We start from the raw sequence: 22,014 nt of genomic DNA, 5'->3' as shown, positions 1-22,014 counted from the left end.
TCTGGGCAAGCTTGGCTCGATTAACCTCCTCGATCCAGCTTGAGGGGGAGTGTTGTGATGCTGCATATGGAGTCTACTACCAAGGTCACCCCTAGGTAAATCTCTAGGGTAATGCTCATTGTGATCTTTAGGGTAAGGGTATGTAAATCACCTTTCCCTTAATTTAAGGGATGAGACTGATTGGGGTAATGTCTTTATGTAAGGTTTAGATTAAGTAGATAACAAGCCTTCTTCTTTCCTGTTGGCTGCTTGCTACAACCATTATTCCCATCTCTTTTCCCTCTCTTTTCTCATATATAGCCAGACTCACTCTTGTACAAAAATACATGAAATACACATTGAAACTTTAAACCAGAAAATCTACAATTATACAGTTCTTACATGCAGATGCACCAGAAGAAGAAGCCATAGTCGATCTCAATAGCAAAACAAGTAGTAAACCTTCCCCTCTTTCCAGATTCAAAATGCTCATACTAATAATAGGTCTTAATCCGAGACAGAGCGTAATATCTATGAGAGCATAGACCACTACAGATATAGAACATAATCCTAGCCAAAACCAATATAGATTTTCCTATTAAAATCCATACAGAAAACTGAAATTGTTTACAACAGGTGAACCAATTCCTTGTTCTATTTGAATCCTAGAACAACATGGATTGATAATCCATACTCATTAAGACTTTCTATCAAACTTCAGAAGAATAACCGATTTTCCAGACTCATACTCATGCACATATTCTTACATTTCCAAGTTCCAAGGAATTCAAAGAAGCTGTGAAATGACACTTTCATAACAATTGCAGGTCTTACAAGTTAACCGCAAATGATTGGTACAAGGTTAAGGCTCAGATTCATGCCCTTGGCAAGTGTAAGCTTCTAATGACCAATCTGATAAACATTCTCCTTTATATGTAAAAACATTTGTTCCAAATCACACTTGTGGAAAAGATGAAAACAATACATATGTTGATGATATGAAGATCAATCCCTCTTCTTTTTTCTTTTTTCTTTTTTTTTTTTTTGAATAAAGGACGACATACATATATATATATATATATGAAAATCAATCCTAAATGGATGTTAAGACAATGAAAGCTACAATGAGGGATTATCCATTCTAATCCCTCTCCACATGATAGGATTGTGATGACACCCGAAGGTGACGAAGCCATATTAAGATGCATGAAAACTAGAAAGAGTAACTAACATAAATAAAACTTTTAAATTTAATTATAAGGAATATGCAATTGTAGAACGTGTTCAGAGTATACAACTCGTATAGCATAATAAGTAATAGGTTTTTCCAAAAAACCCTAGCATGCCATAAAACCTTTCATAAAACACATATCATATATAATGTGCTAAGTAGTATTAGCACAAAGGTGTGTGTGTGTGTGTATATAGATACACATATATATATATATAACTTTATTCGCCCGAAGTCACTACATCTCCCGGCCGAAGCCACCAGCCTACGCCCGGCCGAAGCCATATATATGTATCATTCGCTTGTAGGCCTTACATCACCCGACCGAAGCCAATTAATAATTTCATTTGCCCATAGGCCCTACATCACTTGACTAAAGCCATTTAATGATTTCATTTGCCCGTAGGCATGACCGATCGCCTGTAAACAGTATCATTCACCTATAGGCCCTACATCACCCGACCAAAGCCAATTAATGATTTCATTCGCCTGTAGGCAGGACCATTCGCCCATAGGCAAGACCATTCGCCTGTAGGCAAGACATTCACCCGTAATCATATCGTATGAGTAACCACTAAATAAGCACATAAAAACATGAACATAATATTTCCAAAATATATGTATATCAATCTCAAATCGAAGCTCAGTAACTAAAACGTGATATCGTAAAACCACGTTCATAAGTAGGTATATAGTCATCAATCATTTATACCAAAAAGAATGTAAAGTCAATAAAGCATAATATATCATAAAGTGTAAATCCAATTTACTCATAAACGTTTCATAAAACGTAACCAACAAATCATGTTTTTCATGTATGCATTTCGAATTGTAAAAAAATGCATTTCGGAAGGGGTTCACTCATAGATACTTTGCCATCGAAAAGCCGTGCAAACAAAAAAGGACAGAAACGCCATAAATAATTGCACCTAAGCACATAAAGGGTCCAATTAATAAAACTACACCATAACGATTCAATTTTGAGAAACATACGTCATAAATGGATTCAGAACGTCGAAAAACATAAGGGGGACCTCGGGTACCCCCACATGCCGCCACACACGCCGATTTGGGTTGCCGAAAAGTTGGCCGAAAAAAGTCATTGGCGCTTCCATGATCGCCACCGTCCACGGTAGTGGAGCACAGTACCTCCGATGGAGGCATGTAAGCTCTACGCGCCAACCAAGACAGACACCTACACGCAGATTGGGCTCTGAGTTTGGGTCGGTTCAGTTGGGTTGGGCTGAGGGTTTTAGGCGCAAGGTTGGGCCTAGGCAATTAGGCCGGGTTACATGGCCCAAAGAGTTGGACCAAACTAGGGTTGTGGATATGGGTTTAAGGCTATCAGGTCGGGTCAACCCAATTTTAAGACCAGTTCTCACAGAGACGAAAGCTAGAGCTTTCCAAGCTTCGGTCAACCTCGAAACTACACTAAACTCGACATTCAAACTATGGAAATAAAGCCACAAGGGAGAAGAAGAAAATCATACCACTTTTTGGTCTAGCCATGGAAATCCATGTAAAGTTGTAGTCCAACATCGGAGTACTAGGTTTAAAACCCTGAGTTGATTTCAAGCTAAAACTTCACAGAAAAGGGTATACATACTTAGCAACCAAATCAAACATCCATATTAAGATAAGGTGAGGTGATTCTGAGGCTCACCTCCTCAGAAATGGTGGAAATTCAATGACGAGGTAGGTGTGCTAAGTACATTGGGTGGCCTCTGTGCTTCATAGAGAAAGGGAGAGAAAAAAAGAGAGATGGAGAAAGAGCAAGGCCCAACGATGGTGGTGGGTGATGGTGTTCATCGTAGGGAGTGGGTGTAGGTGTGTAGTGCTCGAGAGAAGGCGATGCAGGGAGGGAGAAAGATGGAGAAAGGTCTAAGAGTTACACACCGAAGACACCGGGGAGAAGGAAAAAGAAAGAGAGCTGTGAGGAAAAAGAGAGATGAGAGATTTGGGCCGGGGGACAAAAATCAAGGGTGGGCCCCCTTGGGCACACTAATTAAGACCAAAAGCATAATTTCAAAATAAATATCCCAATCTTAGTGAAATTATAAAAATGCCCTTTTTTCCATAAATTCTGGGACGGGTTGTTACAATATACCCCCGTTAAGAAAATTTCGTCCCAAAATTTGAAATAATGTACTATACATAAATACGAAGATAAGAAAGAATATATGTATAAATAAGAAATCAAGTCAGAGTGGTTGCATCTAAGAGAATATGCCACACTGTCGGAAACAGGTTGCAAAATCCTCTTTCATGCCTTTAAGCTCCTACTTTCTCCCCCTATCAGCATAATAGTAAAAACATACTTTATAAAGATATAAAGTCATAATATATAATAATGTAATACATATAAGACGATAACGTCAAAATAGATATGTACTAACATAGAGGTCAAAAAACTCGTACTAAACTTAACAATGAAAGTGGAAATGACTCGACCAAACATTTGTAACATCAAAAATACAATATATATAACTAATATAAGGTAAAACAAAATACTTGTACTAAAAATCAAAATCGAAAATGGAAGTGGGTCTCACCCAAGCATTCGTAACGTCATGTACTTCGAGAATAGATGTGTATTTGGGTTAAGCCCCAACAATAACTAAACAGTACCAACTATCGTAGATGGGTCTACTTGTCCACTTGCTTAACGAACCCACCGAATAAGCCATCGATATCACAGTCGGCTGCCTGCGATATCGACAACACATTATTGTCTCGATAAGCAAGTAGTAATTTCCTAAGGGTGCAAACATACCAATTTGTCCAACCACCAAGGTGACAACAACATAAGCACACAGTTTCTCAAATCATAAAATCTAAAATCTAAAAACCAATTCGCAAAACTTTACTATCTAACCAGTGCTGCCAATAAAATATAGCATACCAAGTATCAAATAGTGCCATACAAACTAAAAATAAAACTATCGTCGTAACTACTCCAAAAGAGATCAGTGCAAAATCTAATCATTCAGAGACCATAAATCAAAAGAACACAACACATCTTTGAAGATCTATATAGTTCATTCAGATTGTCCAACAGTCTGCAAATAAAAATGCAATACAAGACAAACAACTTAGTACACAAGGCCTTCATGAAAACTTCACAAAACTTAGAAGTGAAACGCGCATCACGATGGGGTACAAAAATGACGTACACCGAGAACCAGAACAATGAAATTCACAACACCTACGCAAGCTGATTCTTTGAAAAGTTTTTTCTCAGATTTAGCGAATAGCTATGCCGAGAAGGCTAAGTGAACATTCACGAATTTAAGGGTCAAAACAAGTCCAACAAATCTAAAGCATAAGATAACTGGAGTGAAAGCGTAGCTTTGATGCAAGAATACGTGTAAATACCTAACTTGATTCTGTGGTGGCAAGTTGAGATGGTTGAATGTGGACTCGACTCGGGTGGTAGTCTAAAGTAATCTCGAATGAATAATTTTGCCAAATGGTCGAAGAATAGTCCTCTCGAACGGGTAAATAATATTACGAATGAGTTGATCAACAAATACTGAAACATCATCATAGTCTCCACGTGTACAAGATAGTTTGTATCGGAAATCTATGGTGACATTCACCCATTTCTATTCACTTCCTTAGTGGGTCCTCGACATCCCAAGAAGAACAATCATGGGAATTTCTTCCCACCTCCAAACAAGAATAGAAGGAAATTGAGATTAGCCCAATGGCTTCCATCTCACCACTTCCACTTACTAGTAAATTAGACATCTACTCACATATTCAGCGACATTCCATTCAGACAATGCCAGTAATAAAATGGATGAAAACAGTGATACAATTTAATATTGCCAGCATGCATGGCATTCGCTGAAATGTGAGCCAACAATACTCACCGTGGGTCGAACACCAAAGCAAAACTAATTCTTCAGAGAGAAAACGACAGTTGGATATGGATAGTTCTGATAGAAGTAAATTGTCCATGGGATTTCCGATTAAGAGCATCAGATACGACAGTTGCCCGACCATGATGGTACTCAAAAGTGCAATTAACTCACCAATGAGTTCCATCCACCTTTTTAGTCATAAACTCAATTATTTCTGTGTGAAAACACACTACAACTTCTTTGGTAAAAAAGGACGCAACATTTCTCACTATAGAGAAAATGTTACCAGATTTTACAGCGAGAAAGGTCATTGTCAGCTCTAGCACAAAGATAGGTTGGTTCACATCATGCAGTTCCAATCGTCAAGAGGTACACATGTTACTCGATCTTACTGCATCAATGCGTAGCCAAAATTTAATAATACACACCACAGAAATTCGAATAGTATAAAAGCTACGATCAGATGAAACAATACCTCGTTGTCAGAAACTTTGTTCGTCGTCAACATCGTAGGTCTAAGCTCAAAGAATAGTTAAGAACTGCTGATAGGATTTGACAAGACCAAAGACATTTTGTATTTTACAACATCTTGTAAGGATTTTCAATTTCCAACGGTCGTAACCCCTTTTGGAAATTGATGAGAATAATGTATACTACCAAAGGAACTCCCAAGAAAAAAATCTACTAAACAAAACTCAAAGAATTTGACGTGCAGCTGACAATCAACGTTTTGTGAACTTGACCTCGTGGTTGAAGTAAGCAAGAAGGTTATCGATAGAACAATCATCGAGAGTTGTTCTAAAGATCCACATGAATTTCCTCAGTGGAAGCGAGTCCAAGGACATTGATTCGATCCCACTAACTAACACCTACTGAACTACACAACGTCTAATGCTTACTCGCTTTCTCCAACACACACTTCGAATGTTTCAAACAATTTCCATAAAGATATGACTCTGCCCGCTATTCCTAGGGATCGCATGTTGCAGAGTAACATCTTTATTTTAGATCTCCCAAACTCAAACCACTTAGATTTTTCCGTTTCACCACTCTTATGTAGATACGACTATGCCGTAATTCCCAAGGAACGTATGTTGCAGAGTTGCATCGTTATCTCATATCTTCGGCTGGTCTTAACCAGACTTCCTCAAATTGAGATTTCTAATTCACAACACTTCAATGCAAAACCGACTTTGCCCGCAATTCTTAAGGAACGCATATTGCAAAGTATCGATCCGATGTCGAAAGTCATCCAACAATCCATTTCGTCACCAATAAGCACAATCCCGACACGAATTCTTGTATTTCATAAGAAGGTGACAACTCAAACAAAGAAAGGTTTGTACAACTACGCTAAATGGCACCAAATCAGGAAGTCATGACACCCAAATAAAGTCATGACCGACACACAACTACAGTAACAGAAGATCCTAAGTGTGCTCTGAACAAACCACGCTCTGATACACGCCCGACCCTAATATTCTCCAAACACCAAGGTAAGCATGTGCTGGCAGACACCGGAATGTGACAAAGCCATATTAGGATGCACAAGAACTAGAAAGAAATAACTAACATAAATAAAACTTGTAAATTTAATTATAAGGAATATGCAATTGTGGAACCTGTTCAGAGCATACAACTACACTGAGAGGACTTAAAGATATCGATGCGGGAGTGCCTTGACACTGGGATTGTATGCCTCGATTCTAAGTCCTGAGGGGCCGCAAAATAAAACATGAGTGGACTAAGTTGATATATAAGTAATACTAAAACAGTTAATCTTTAACGTATTAACGCCCAGGTTTAGAAAACTCGTATAGCATAATAAGTAATATGTTTTTCCAAAAACCCCTAGCGTGCCATAAAACCTTTCGTAAAACATATATCGTGTATAATGTGTTGAATAGTAGTAGCACAAAGGCGCGCACACACACACACACATATAACTTCATTCGCCTGAAAGCACTACATCTCTCGGCCGAAGCCATATATAAGTATCTTCCAACCGAAGCCACCAACCTACGCCCAGCCGAAGCCATATATAAATATCATTCGCCATAAGGCAGTATCATTTTCATGTAGGTCCTACATCACCTGACTGAAGCAAATTAATGATTTCATTCGCCCGTAAGCAGGACCATTCGCCCGTAGGTAGTATCATTAGCCTGTAAGCCCTATATCACCCGACCGAAGCCAATTAATGATTTCATTCGCCCGTAGGTAGGACCATTCGCCCATAGACAGTATCATTCACCCGTAGGCAGTATCATTCACATGTATGTAGGACATTCGCCCATAGGCATATCGTATGAGTAACCACTAAATAAGCACATAAAAACATGAACATAATATTTCGAAAATATATGTATATCAATCTCAAATTGGAGCTCAGTAACTAAAACATCATATCTTAGAATCACATTCATAAGTAGGTATATAGCCATCAATCATATATACCACAAAGAACGTAAAGTCGATAAAGCATAATATATCATACAGTGTAAATCCAATTTTCTCATAAATGTTTCATAAAACGTAACCAACAAATCATGCTTTTCTTGTATGCATTTCTAATAGTAAAATAATGCATTTTGGAAGGGGTCCACTCACAGATACTTCATCGTTGAAGAGCCGTGCAAACAGGAGAGGACGAAAACGCCATAAACAATTACACCTAAGCACATAAAGGGTCCAATTAATAAAACTCTACCATAATGATTGAATTTCAGGAAACGGACGTCATAAACAAATTCAGGACGTCAAAAAACATAGGGGGGACCTTAGGTAACCCCACACACCGTTACGGGGCGACGACCCGAATGGCCACGTGCCGATTTAGGTTGCCGAAAAAGTTACCGGTGATGCCAAGATCACCACCGTGGATGGCGATAGAGCACAATACCTCTGGTGAAGGCATGCGTGCTCCACGCGCCGGCTAAAACAGTGCTCACTCGTGGACCCATGCGCTAACTGGGTTCTGGGTTTAGGCTAGTTCAGTTGGATTGGGCCGCAAGGTTGGGCTGGGCAATTAGACCGGGTTCCATGGCCCAACGAGTTGGGCTGAACTAGGGTTATGGATCTGGGTTTAGGGCTATCAGGTTAGGTCGACCTGGTTTTAAGACTGGTTCTCACGGAGACGAAAGCCGGAGCTTCCCAAGCTCCAGTCAACCTCGAAACTACACTAAACTCCATGTTGAAACTATGAAATGAAGCCACGAGGGAGAGGAAGAGAATCATACCACTTTTTGGTCCAGCCATGGCCAGAAAGTGGTTGAGAAATCCATGTAAAGTCGCAGCCCAACGTTGAAGCACTGGGTTTAAAACCCTGAGTTGATTTCAAGCTAAAACTTCACAAAAAATGGTATACATACTTAACAACCAAACCAATCATCCAAATTAAGATAGGGTGAGGTGATTCCGAGGCTCACCTACTTGGAAATGGTGGAAATTCATTGGAGATGTGGGTGTGCTAAGTACGTTGGGTGGCCTCTGTGCTTCATAGAGAAGGGGAGGGAAGGATGGAGGGAGAGTGAGAGAGAGAGAGAGAAAGAGCAAGGCCCAACAATGGTGATGGGTGATGGTGTTTATTGTAGGGAGTGGGTGTAGGTGTATGGCGCTCGGGGGAATGGGATGCAACAAGGAAGAGAGATGGAGAGAGGTCTTAGAGTTACACACCAGGGACACCGGGGAGAGGGAGAAGAAGAGAGAGCTGTGAAGGAAGAGAAAGATGAGGGATTTGGGTCAGGGGAAAAAAATCAAGGGTGGGCCCCTTGGGCACACCAATTAAGACCAAAAGCATAATTTCAAAATAAACATCCCGATCTTAGTGAAATTATAAAAATGCCCTTTCGTTCCGTAAATTCTGGGACGAGTTGTTACATATTACAAAGACAAAGATTCTAAAACAACCTTCGCTCAAAGAATAAAAATAGTTATGCAGTGATAATATCTAAGGGAAACGAGTTAATCCTCAATAAACGCCTCAATAGAATGACATATCTTTGTTAAAGCATCTGCCACAAAATTAGCTTCATCTAAAACATGATAAAAGCTGATATGATCAAGCATCCCATGTTTGCCAACATAAAAGAAGGATCTTTCCAAGTTTAGGAAGGTAAGAGTTGCCAAAGAGAAACCTATTTGAGTCGCATCTGCTCCAAATATCTCAGGCAAATGGTCAGCTGACAAAATGCGGTCAATGGCTTCAACATCTTGAGAATAAAAGGCACAACTAGGATCAATTGGTTGTACTTTGTATAGGGATAAGAATTGAGTTTCCTCTTTCACAAATGTTACTTATTCATTCCGGCCATTATACGGTACAACACTGAACAGAAAGTATAACCTTTCCGGCCTCTAAGTCCAGAACCCTCCCAAACATTGGACACTACAATACTACATAATGCAATAAGATACAACAGTACAATACAATATAGTTGAAAACAATCCATCTAATATAGTACAGACTCAATCGGATGAATCAAAGGAGCCCTATTGTTCAAGCTTCCATCTTTGCGGTAAACTTAAGTGGTGGCTTCAAGAAATGGATAATCAGTGTAACCAATGACGGGATCATGTATGTAGAATGTCTCTCTGTTGTACTTGTTTAGAGGAGCATTAAGTTCAAATCTCTTTGGCAAATCCGGATTCGCCAAGAAAATACGGCCATAAGCAATAAGATCTGCACGGCCCTCGGCCACAGCACTGTTTCCATCTTCCCTGTCATAACCACCAGCAGCAATGAAGGTACCATGGAAAGACTTTCTCATGGGAAGAAGACTCTGGTGGGTTTCAGCTTTTTCTCCAACTGTCTTCATCCTCGGCTCAACCATGTGGCAGTACACGATTCCATATTTGTTCAAGGCATTGGCCATATAGAGGCCTAATTCTTTTGGATTTGAATCCCCTGAGTCCATATAGTCAGCAAATGGAGATAATCTAATTCCAACTTTATCTGCTCCTATTTCATTAGCGACAGCTTCAACAACTTCCAGAGGAAGGCGGCAACGATTCTTTAGAGATCCACCATATTGGTCTGTTCGATCATTCACATGATCTTTCAGAAACTGATCAAGAAGGTAGCCATGCGCCCCATGAATTTCAACTCCATCGAAGCCTATATAGCAAATTAACAATTTCAACATACTGACGGTATTAGAACCTTAAGCATTGTCGCTGAATTACCAAACAAATAATGGTTAGTTAATATGTAGTTCAATAACAAGATGTGAGGGGGCTTGCAGCTCCATGGCAGTGAGCTTTTAACTCCACCCACCCCCCCCCCCCCCTCCCCCAGGCCAGAGTTTGAAGAATCCCCATCCCATCTCTAACTACATTTCTCTGATCAAACACAATTTATTTTGCACAAGCTTTGAGGCAAATTGAGTTTTTGTAAATTTTGTTTCATTTTAACGTAAAGACAAATTACCAGCTTCAATAGAATTCCTTGCAGCAAGTCTAAAATCATTGACAATTTGTGGAATTTCATCTGTCCTTAATCGTCTTGGAGGCGTGAATTCAGAATCATCAATGCCATTTAATCGTATCGGCTTGTCAGTAGAAGATATTGGAGCTTGCCCATTTGGTTGATAACCTGTAAGCAAGGAGAGAGAATTACAACCTGAAGTCTAACGACAGTAACAAACATCCACAGTAGCACTCTTTTAAGTGGGAATCCTTTGTTACAAATTACTATAAAATCGCTTGGTCTGATGAACCACACGTGCTATATATACTAGTTCTGAATTCTGAGTTATGTTAACATCAAACTTCTTCCCATCCAATAATAATAATAACAATGCTTCCGAAACAGCAAGGTCATAAAAGTGGTGCCTTCTTATGGGTTATGTTAAAAACACCAACTCGGAACTTAACAAGTCCAAGTTTTATCGTCATTTGAGCAACAATGTTGTCAATTATAATCACTCGCTCCTTCTGATGCATACACCTTTATGTTATACATCGAACTTTTTAATCGGTCTAATTATTCACTCATGTTAACAAAGCATTCTATGGTAAAAGTGAGGTCATAAAGGTTAAGTCAGAAACACACCGCTATTAGAAACCCTTCCAACATGCCAAATCTGACAGAAGAAGACGCCACCTTTAGCATGAACAGCATCAACAATGGGTTTCCAGGCTTCAACTTGCTCCTTTGTCCATATACCAGGTGTGTGCGGGTACCTTCGTATATTAAAGAAACAAAGATTTCATCAACTTTGAAACGAAAGAAGCACCCTCAAATGTTTGTTAGTCTATAAATCTACTGTTGTTGAAATTACCCTTGAGCTGTGTCGGAAACTCCAGTGGCTTCGGCTATGAGAAGACCCCCGTTCGATGCTCTCTGAGAGTAATATAAGATAGCATGTGGTTGAGGAACATTGTTGTATGATCTCTGTCTGGTCAATGGTGCTAAAACAATTCTGGAAAGTAAAAAGAAATTGTAAATTATAAATACAGAGTGAACAAGACGGAATGTGGCTGAGGAACATTATCGAATGATCTGTATCTAGTCGTCAACGGTGAAAATACAATTCTAAAGAGGAAAAACATATAATAAACCATAAATACAACCTTCAAACTTTGTAGGAAGCATTAGTTTGCTTTATGTTCGCTTTTAGTTTTCTTGATAACAAATTCGCTTTTAGTTTTCTTGTTTTAGTTAAAAAAGAGAAACGAGGGAGGAAGAAGGAATTTGGGACGAAAAAGTGTGAAATAAAAACTTGAATCGTAGACTATCTGAATTTGCTTTATGTTCTTTATTTTTGATATCATTCCATGCACGTTTTGTCCCTCATCCATCCCTTCCCCCTTTCTCCTCCTCTTATATCATGCATTTTCTCTACCTTTCACTTAAAATTAAAAACTAAAAATCAAATACGAAATCGTTACCAAACACAACCTAAACAAAGCAATGTCTTACGAAGACCATGGGCGAAAGGACACTTAATTTGTAACGATCAGTTGCATCTATTTTCAACGATTAATCAATGAAATAACTCAAATGTACTATTGTTTTCCTTTAATTTGTAACATTTGTACTATTTTATAGACGAAGATACAGTTACAAAGACACTTCTTGTCTCCTTCCCAACATCTGTACTATTTTATACCAACAGAATACTTTCCGGATTATTTTGATGAGGATTTTGAAGATCTGTTCATCGTACATCGTACGGTCAGTTTTTGTAAAGAACTGGTTGTGTTTAATTTTAAATAAAAATATTTAAAATAATTTCTAACTCACCATGTACGATGAACAAACAAGATTTACAGATCCGAAATCCTCACAAAGAGGATCCGGATTCTATGATTTGGGGAAGGAGACAAGGAATGTTTCTTCTTTTTTGAATAGCTATATTTGACACACACACATGAATAAACTACACAGTACGCTAAACTTGAATATAGACAAGCAGTAATTTCATCTTCTATTTTTCTTGTTAGCCAATAGCCATCTACAGACCTAGCTACTCTCCGAATCCAAGTTCGGATCTCCTCTCATAGTTTTTTACAACATTATTAAAATAACGCCCGAATCAATTAAATTAAACAATTACACGACAGAGAAATTTAAAATAGTAAACAAATAGGAACAATGTACGAAAGTTTTAAGCACCTATGAGAAAGATTGAAGTTTCCCAATTTGTGGGGAGTGAGGAGAGGAATTGTGGGAGGTTGAGCAGCAGCAGACATCTCAGAATTCGAGTCGGTCGTCTGCCACCTGATCTTGCACTTGGCCTTTTGTACTGGATTCTGGGATGAAGGAAGTAAGGAAGGAAGGAAGGAAGGAATGAATACAGGACCCAATTGGGTCTTTATACGTTCAGTAGGAGCTTAAAAGTCCGCCCTGCAGCTGTCCTCCACAAAAGTCAGAGAAGGCTGGGTCCCACATCTCCCCTCCCTTGTGTGGAGGTGGCGGCGTCGGACGTCGGTGGGTGGATGATGGATCTCTCCAAAGCATTAATTAAACCGATTAGGTGAAGAGAGGTAGGAAGGTTTGATGAGGTCTGTGATTACGTTTGCGTGGAATGAAAATTCACCAGTTTTCCCCATGAAAAAGGACGTCCACGGAATGCGGGTGTAATGCCAGCCGCATGTCCATTTCGATTTTGCTTTTTCATCCTGCATTATTAGGCCATGGTTTGAATAGTATATTGTTTAGGTCCTTAAGGCCCTCCCCAACCAGAAGGATTAAAACATAACTCCGTCTAAAATTGTAATTTTGTAAAAAACATAATTTGAAATTAACAGTGTTAGATTATATCCATATAATATTCTTAACCGAATGAGCTAAACATAGCTCCATCAATTTCCGATGGATAGCTAGACTATAATTCCATCAAGCTCACCAAGTCATCATTTGGCTAAATGAGCATTAGGCTGGCTAAATGTAGCCCCCTTCTTAACCCTTTTTTGGGGCCCAGCTCCTCTACTGCACTATTTGAGTCAAATTCAACAACTATGTTTGAAAACATCCAACAGAAATATAATTTAAATTAACCAATAAATTTAATACATAAACTTAAAACTAAATAATTATTGAGAGGGTTATGTTTAGCTACTTCGGTGACGATATATAAGTATAGCCCGATACTGTTCAATCATTTCGGTTGGAGATGGCCTAAGGTCATAATTTTGAGGATGTGTGAGACTAAATGCATATTAGCTACAAAATTATATTAGTTTAGATCGCTTGAAATATTTGACAACTTAATAAAGAAAAACCAACTTAAAATCCATGAAAACTCATTTTCGCTTTTGTTTTATTAATTATCAAATATTTAAGATTCTGGATACAAACTAATATAATATTATGGCTAATATGCATTTGGTTCTCATAAATCTTCAAAATGAGAACCTTAATTAATCAATGAATTTATGACAAATTAAATAGTCCAGAAATAAAAGGCTCCAATCAAGTAGCATTGCACGATTACAATGGAAAATGACAAGGTTGCTAGCTTTGTGCAAAAAATATTTTATGCAGGTTCCCTAACGAGTGCTTTTAACACAATGGGCATACTCTCTATCGTGTAAAACTTTCTCGAGAAATAAAGTTAAGATTTATTCAAAGCTGTTACATGGAAGTTTTTTTTTTTTTTTTTTCGGATCTCTATTTTTCTATAATCGTAATTTTTTGGGAATATAGATTCATTGTAAGGATGAATTACGCTTTTTTATGGGGGTGTATTCAATTGGGATTTTAAATTTTTTTTAATGAAACTATGGGTATTCAATCAGAATTTTAAGTGATTCTCTAAAATTTAAGGTGTATTCAATTAGAATTTTAACATAGTTTATTAAAATCCTTAGAAATCCGGATGTATTCAATTAGGATTTTTAAAAAGTTTATAACATTTCAGGTGTATTCAATTAGAAATTGATTTTAAAGAATTTGAGAAGGATGAGGAATTTGAGGGAATTTGAGATATTTTGTAATGTATTTTAAGCATCCACAAATCTCACCTCTCCCCATGGGATTTCGGGGAAATTGAATAAAAATTTATATGAAATCTCTTCAAATCAATTAAACTCCATAAAGATCCAAGGATTTATAAATTCATTAAAATTTCTCAAATTCTCAATTGAATATAGTGATAGGTTTCAATTGAAAAATATGTTATGCAGAAACTTACGAATCAAAGATATATCCGAAAGCCAGATGAACAGATGTACAGTCAAACGTCTAGAGATTAATTATAGTGTTAATTTCCAAAAATCTTAATATAAGATCATCACAAACTATCTTTATTAAACTCATTGGGCATGCAATCAGTTAGCATGTTCAAGTAACCACAAGCTACAACACTACACTTGAACTTGATACAGATTGAACAATGCAGAAACTTATTATACAAATGAGAACTTTACAATGTCGTCAGCCAACTTCTGCCCCTCGATTTGTTATTTTCTCTAGTTATCCAAACCGTGCAAGAAAAGCAACAAGAAAACATGTACGCAGAATAATGCGAGAATTTCAGAAAGATAAGGGTGTAAAAGCTTCCATATGCTGCACGAATCCTATGCAGTGGTGTCAAGGAACGGATAATCAGTGTAGCCAATAACCGGTTCAGACACGTAGAAAGTGTTTCTGTTGTACTCGTTCAGAGGAGCATTAAGCTCAAACCTCTTCGGCAAGTCTGGGTTAGCCAAGAACCAACGACCATAAGCAATAAGATCTGCACGGCCCTCAGCCACAGCATTGTTCCCATCTTCCCTGTCATAACCACCAGCAGCAATGAAGGTACCATTAAAAGCCTTTCTCATGGGTACAAGACTCTGGGGGCAATCACTTTTTTCTCCAACTGTCTTCATCCTAGGCTCAACCATATGGCAGTACAGGATCCCATATTTGTTCAACGAATTGGCCAGATAAAGGCCCAACGCTTTTGGATCTGAATCCCCTGATTCCATATAGCTGGCAAATGGAGATAATCTAATTCCAACTTTATCCGCTCCTATCTCATTAACAACAGCTTCAACGACTTCCAGAGCAAATCGACAACGATTCTCCAATGATCCCCCATATTGGTCTGTTCGATCATTCACTTGATCTTTTAGAAACTGATCAATAAGGTATCCATGGGCCCCATGAATTTCTACTCCATCAAAGCCTGTATATCAGACAAACCATTTCAGTGCACCAAATATTATTTGTAATCTAGCATGAACTATTGTCACACATCTAGTTAAACTGCAATTAACGCCTTTAACTACATTTGTAAGATTAGAGATAGTTTGTTTGCTTCTGTTGAAAGTAATTTTGAGTTCTCACTAATTTTATTTCGTACTTAAGTAAAGACAAATTACCAGCTTCTATAGCGTTCCTTGCAGCAAGTCTAAAATCATTGACTATTTGTGGGACTTCATCTGTCCTTAATCGCCTTGGAGGAGAAAAATCAGCAACATCAATGCCATTAGATCGTATTTGGGGGGTTAGTGGCTTGTCAGTAGAAGAGATTGGAGCTTGCCCATTTGGCTGAAACCCTGTAAGAAAATATTGATAGAATCACAATCCGAAAGATTTCTATTACAGGAATATAAAGGCAGCTTTATGATGCTTCAATGGCCTAACTTTTCACTTATGATCCAAACGCTTTCAATGACACAAAGTGAAGTCATAAAAGCGTATGTTAGAAACGCACCCGTATTTGAAACCCTCCCCACATGCCAAATCTGACAGAAGAAGATGCCACCTTTAGCATGAACAGCATCAACAATGGGTTTCCATGCTTCAACTTGCTCCTTTGTCCATATACCAGGAGTATCTGGGTACCTTCGCATATTAAAAAACAAAAATGTTATCAAACTTTGAAATGAAGAAAGTACACATCTAAATGTATGTTTTCCATCTAAAATTTCACATAAAAGAAACTTGAAAAAAAGCTAATGTTTGTGAAGTTACCCTTGAGCTGTGTCAGAAACTCCAGTGGCTTCAGCTATGAGAAGACCCCCCTTAGATGTTCTCTGTGAGTAATATAAGATGGCATGCGGCTGAGGAACATTTCCGTATGATCGCTGTCTAGTCAATGGTGCTAATACAACTCTGCAGAAGGCAAGGAAGAAGTATATCATCAGAATACACCTACTACATGGCCTATGACATGTATGATATCATCAGATCTTGCTAAACAGAACACGATTTAAGTAATACGACCAAAAATCCAGAAAGGAGATATACTTTCCGTAGCCAATTGCATTGAATACCAAAGATGAATTAAGTAATTTCCGGTCAAGATCAAGTACTAACTCAGGAGTGATGAGTGGTTCAGAGTTCACAACCCATGATGTACCATTTAGGTCTTGGGAAACGATATCAAATCGTATGTCAGTCGGTTCTAGGGATCATCTATGCGTATATTTGGTTTCAAGGTCTGGGGCTTACAGCAAATTTCAGTAACATCTATCCCAGTTTATTTTCTTTAAGAGTTGACTACTTTAGTTGCTAAGATATAGTCACAACTTCAAAGATACAACGGGTGTATACTGCACGAGCGCGTCTAGGAATTCGAATCAAACAATCTTGAACAAAAGCAAGTAATTCATGGCAAACATCAAGACAAACTGACCCAAAAGTTGCAGCACATTATCTGTTGCAACTCAAACTCGCAAACAAAACCAGGGTTATCCAACCAATCAAACTAAACCAATTCCAAGCCTTACAATTCTACAAGTAATGTGAACATCCAAATGTTAAATAACAAGCCATCCTATCAAAGTTGATGCTTTTAATTCTGAAAATTCAGGATTCTTGCGTAGGCAAGCACAAAAACTGCCCAGTAACCAGCAACTTTGCCCAAAAAATAAGCAGTAATTTCATTTTTCTTGTAAGAAAACCGGGATTTTCTGCAACCCTGTTTCCAAATGAACAGAACCCAACAGCCCAAATCTCAACTGCTCAAGCAGAATAAGTCTACGAAATCAATGCAGAATGTAGAAGAATATAATCGTAGAAAAGGTTGAGCGAGTGAGTTAAGTTACCTATGAGAAAGATTGAACTTTCCAAATTTGTAAGGAGAAAGGAGAGGGATTGCGGGACCAGCTCCTTGAGCTTGATTAGTGGTAGCCATTTCAATTCAACTGGGTTCAGAGCTCGACCCTGAGTTTTGTGTTTGGTTTTTTATTTGATCTGCTCTCACGTTGGGTATTTTTGCGTTTCGGGAGAGGCGGAAGAGGGCTAGCACAGTGGGATGACTGACTGGCTGACTCCAACTGGGTCCACGTCGCCTTCTCCTCCACCTTCCCCTTCCCCTTCCCCTTAAATGGGGCAGGTGCAGATTTTCAGTGGTTGACCGGGCGGCTCCGTTTTCAAATCTGTTTTCCTTGTTTTTTTTTTGTTTTTTTTTCTTTTTCTGATTGATACCTTTTACGACGTTTGCAATTACGTAATCGTCTTTCTTTTTATTTCTTTTTAAAATAAAAGGTATCGTATCTTATGTGTGACAAACAAATTCTCTTCTTCCTCCGATAGTTTCGGTATCAAATGAAACCATAACATATTTTTGGCATCTTCATCAATGGAAAATGCTCACGAAACCTGTTAAAATTGAGACTTTCTATGTACTTTCTCTCACATCATATTTTTTAATAATAATTTTGGCATCTACATCGATAGAAAATGCTCGAGAATCTTCTTAATATTTAGGATAAACTACAAAAAACTACCTCAACTATTGGACGCATCTTAGGAATTTGTGACAATGTCATATCTCCGTCAATTTTTCTGTTAGTTTTTCTGTTAAGTACTGACGTGACTTGATTCGAGACCTACTTTCTATTAAAAAATTATTAAAAACTAAAAAACAATTATTTAATATTTTTTTAATATTAAAATAATAATAAAAAGTAGAAGGAAAAAAAAAACCCTCGTCCCTCCCCTCCTCCCTCCTCCCTCCTCCCTCCTCCCTCCTCCCTCCTCTCCCCATCTTCATCTTCTTCTTCTTCTTCTTCTTCTTCTTCTTCTTCTTACCCCACTTGCAAATCCCAACCAAAAAAAAAAAAAAATCCAATTTGTCTTCCTCCACACCCACACTCAGTTTCCCCCACACCCACACCCACACCCACACTCTTCTCCCTCCTGCAACCCAGGAAAAAAAAAAAAACAAAAACAAAAAAACCCAGATCCCGTCAACGGGAAGATGGGTGCGCAAAGAAGGTGGAGGATGGGTGCGGAAGAGGATGTGGAGAATAAATGAGAGTGGTGGATTTGGGATTTGATGGGTTTTAAAAAAAAAAAAAAAAAAAATTCTCTTCTTCTTCTTCCGCAGGGGAGTTGATGGTTTTCAAAAAAAATAAAAAATAAAAAATTTCCTTCCTCATTTTTTTCTTCTTCTTCTGCTTCCTCCTTCTCCTTCTCCTTCTTCTTCTTCCGCATGGGGGGTGTTGATGGGTTTTCAAATTTTTTTTTTTTCTTCCTCCTCCTTTTCTTCCTATTCTTCTTCTTCCTCCTTCTCTTTCTCCCTTCTTCTTCTTCCGCGCCGACCGCGCCGGGGGGGGGGGGGGGTGGAAATTTTTTTTTTCCTTCCTCCTTTTTTTCCTCTTCTTCTTCTTCTTCTTCTTCCTCCTCCTCCTCCTCCTTCTCCTTCTTGTTCTTTTGCAGGGGGTTGTTGGGTTTTCAAAATTATTATTATTTTTTTTTGGGTTTGCAGGTGGGGGAAAGAAAATGAAGATGGGAAGAAGAGAGAGGAGGGATGATTTTTTTTTTTTACTTTTTATTATTATTTTAATATTTAAATAATATTAAATATATTTTTTTAGTTTTTAATAATATTTTAATGATTTTTTAATAGAAAATGGATCTCGAATCAAGCCACGTCAGCATTTAACTGAAAAGTAAACGGCCAAGTAACGTAAGGTATAACATTGGACCAAATTCTAAAAATGAGGTATGACATTGTCAAGGTATAACATTGGACCAAATTCTAAAGATGAGGTATAACATTGTCAATTTTAAAATATGAGGTATGAAAGTGTCATGACATCAATAGTTGAGGTAGTTTTTTGTACTTTACCCTTTATCTTGCATTAAATAATTTGCCAAAGCTGAAGAATGAGGATTACTTTCGGATTCTTTTTATGTGGATCTCGAGAATGTTCAAATCTTGTCCGTTTATCGTACATCGTGTGGTCAGAAATCATTTTAAATATTTTTATTTAAAACTAAATATGAATAATAGCTTACGAAAACTAACTACAAAATATACGATGAATAAATACAATTTAAGAATTTTTAAAATTCTCACAAAAAAAATTCAAAGAGGATCCTCGTTCAAAACTGAATTGACTGACAAACTCAAGAATAGCATTATTATGACGTCGTCATGCGGACACCAGCAACGACCACCTACAATATGGACTTTCTTTTATTAGTATTTTACTTTTGAACAAATAATTGCATCCATGCTTTTTAGTTGAATTTTTTTATTTTTTGTCTTAAATCCTTTCATTTGACTCTTCATGTGCAATGGGATCTCATTCGTCACTTATTACCAAGGGCCAGCTTCACTTTTGCTAGAGTAAATGATTTCGAAGGGTTGGATTAGGGCAGAGTAATGGTTATGGCGGACAGATAACGCGGTTATTTATCATAATCGTTTATGTTTTCATTAACGTAATTAGATTTGGTATTCGTATCGTGTTTTTTGTGTTTGTGTCGTTTTCGTTTCATACCTGATAGTTTAACGGGTCGTGTCGTGTAACACCTGTTAAAATAAACGGGTAATATGGCCTGACCTAAAATCAATCCGTTAATATTATCAGGTAATATCATCCGATCTATTACCCGTTAAGAAAAATATATTTAAATCAAATATAATGAAAATAAAAAATAAAAAAATGTAAAACATAATACTAAATTAGTATATACATACCACATTGTCACATAAATATCAGTTCAAAACATAAAAAAAATATATGTATAAAAATATAAAAATAAAAAAACATTTGTCTTTCAAGTTTACATACCCCAGAATAAGAGTCTAATGAAAAACCATTAGTGCATACTACAAAATACAAATGTTCAAAGATATGCAAAATGAAGAGAGTTGCCTTTCAAGGTTGAGGAACATTGCACGTTTTTTTACAATAAAACCCTTCAATTTTCATTAATGATCAAGGAAAATGGTATTAGAACTTTAGCTTGATATATTACCTTCAAAAGTTCTATTGACGATGTTTTCACTAAGATTTTTTATGTATACAAAATAAGACAGCTTCTCTTTGTATACATCCTCTTACTTTTTCAATCATTTATTACAAAAGCAAATATATAATTTGGTAGATGTAACGCAACAACCTGATGTCACACCTTACCTTGTGTGAGCTATCAGCACATGGCCAAATTGTATTTTATTTACACCAAAGTCTTGTGCCAGTCAAGCTGGCACACCACAAGAACCTGGTTTTGTTCGTCACATATCACAATTGAAACATAAATAAATATTTGATTAAATAAAGTAAAATAAAATAAAATAAAATAAAGAAAGATGCATAATTCAAACATTTGGGCTTTGCTGGGTGTATATCCTTGAAAAAGCAAACCCACAACCGTGAACGTAGCATGCAATAAAGGCAGTACAGCAATTCAGCCCTCATCTCGAAGACAATTTTCTGTTCTTTCTCTGCCTATGCATTTATCTATTTGGGTAAATTAATTATAATAAATATTTTTGTTTCAAAGAGCCAAGAAAACATTTGGGCTTTGCTGTAACATAAATATATACTTTTATGTTTATATTTATTAAATATTTTTATGGTAAATTAATTATAATAAATATTTTTGTTTCAATTGTTATTTCTTTTATTATAATAAATATGGACTTTCTTTTATTAGTATTTTACTTTTGAACAAATAATTGCATCCTGCTTTTTAGTTCAATTTTTTATTTTTTGTCTCAAAACCTTTCATTTTACTCTTCATGTGCAATGGGATCATCATTCGTCACTTATTACCAAGGGCCAGCTTCACTTTTGCTAGAGTAAATGATTTCGAGGGGTTGGATTAGGGATGAGCAATGGTTATGGCAGATGGGTAACGCACTTATTTACTTATAGTCGTTTATGTTTTTACTTGTGTGACCGTTTACCTGGTAGATAATTGGCTAAACAGTTATACTCATACTCAAACTCATAATCGTTTATAAACGGTTAACTATACTCATAACTGCATACTCATTTGACCGTAACTATGTACATGTTTACCTGCTTACCCATTTACCAATTTTTTGTTACCCATTTATCTTTTTTTACATGTTCTTTTAACAACTTGAAAATTTAAAAAAAAAAAAAATTGTCATAATTTTCTTTTTCTGATAATTATCTACCGTTATAGGTGTGTTTAGCATTCATTTATGTATTTTAATCTTTTAAATCCTTATACCATTCTAATAATTGAAATAATAGTTTATGAACGATATTTTTAACTGTTATCAATGAAGA

The 22,014-nt window shown here is 37.1% G+C and overlaps 2 protein-coding genes across 2 annotated transcripts; both read right to left on the bottom strand.

The window, feature by feature from the left end:
• Positions 1–9,350: 9,350 nt before the first annotated feature.
• On the bottom strand, positions 9,351–13,105 carry LOC137737266 (12-oxophytodienoate reductase 2). The gene is made up of 5 exons (XM_068476700.2): positions 12,695–13,105; positions 11,358–11,498; positions 11,129–11,259; positions 10,505–10,669; positions 9,351–10,192 (listed from the first exon to the last, which is right to left on the bottom strand). The coding sequence occupies exons 1-5, from the start codon at positions 12,769–12,771 to the stop codon at positions 9,600–9,602; spliced, it is 1,107 nt and encodes a 368-aa protein (XP_068332801.1). The 5' UTR covers positions 12,772–13,105; the 3' UTR covers positions 9,351–9,599.
• A 1,700-nt stretch (positions 13,106–14,805) lies between these two features.
• LOC137736098 (putative 12-oxophytodienoate reductase 11) lies at positions 14,806–17,951 on the bottom strand. Its single transcript, XM_068475433.2, has 5 exons — positions 17,560–17,951; positions 16,484–16,624; positions 16,224–16,354; positions 15,889–16,065; positions 14,806–15,692 (listed from the first exon to the last, which is right to left on the bottom strand). Exons 1-5 carry the CDS (start codon positions 17,646–17,648, stop codon positions 15,100–15,102), a joined length of 1,131 nt encoding a protein of 376 aa, XP_068331534.2. The 5' UTR covers positions 17,649–17,951; the 3' UTR covers positions 14,806–15,099.
• Between the last annotated feature and the right edge of the window lie 4,063 nt (positions 17,952–22,014).

Source organism: Pyrus communis, chromosome 15 (assembly GCF_041283825.1).
Source record: "Pyrus communis isolate YQ-2024b chromosome 15, ASM4128382v1, whole genome shotgun sequence".
Classification (NCBI taxonomy): domain Eukaryota; kingdom Viridiplantae; phylum Streptophyta; class Magnoliopsida; order Rosales; family Rosaceae; genus Pyrus; species Pyrus communis.
Note: the sequence above shows the minus strand (reverse complement) of the source record. Positions and strands in the feature narration are given on the sequence as shown.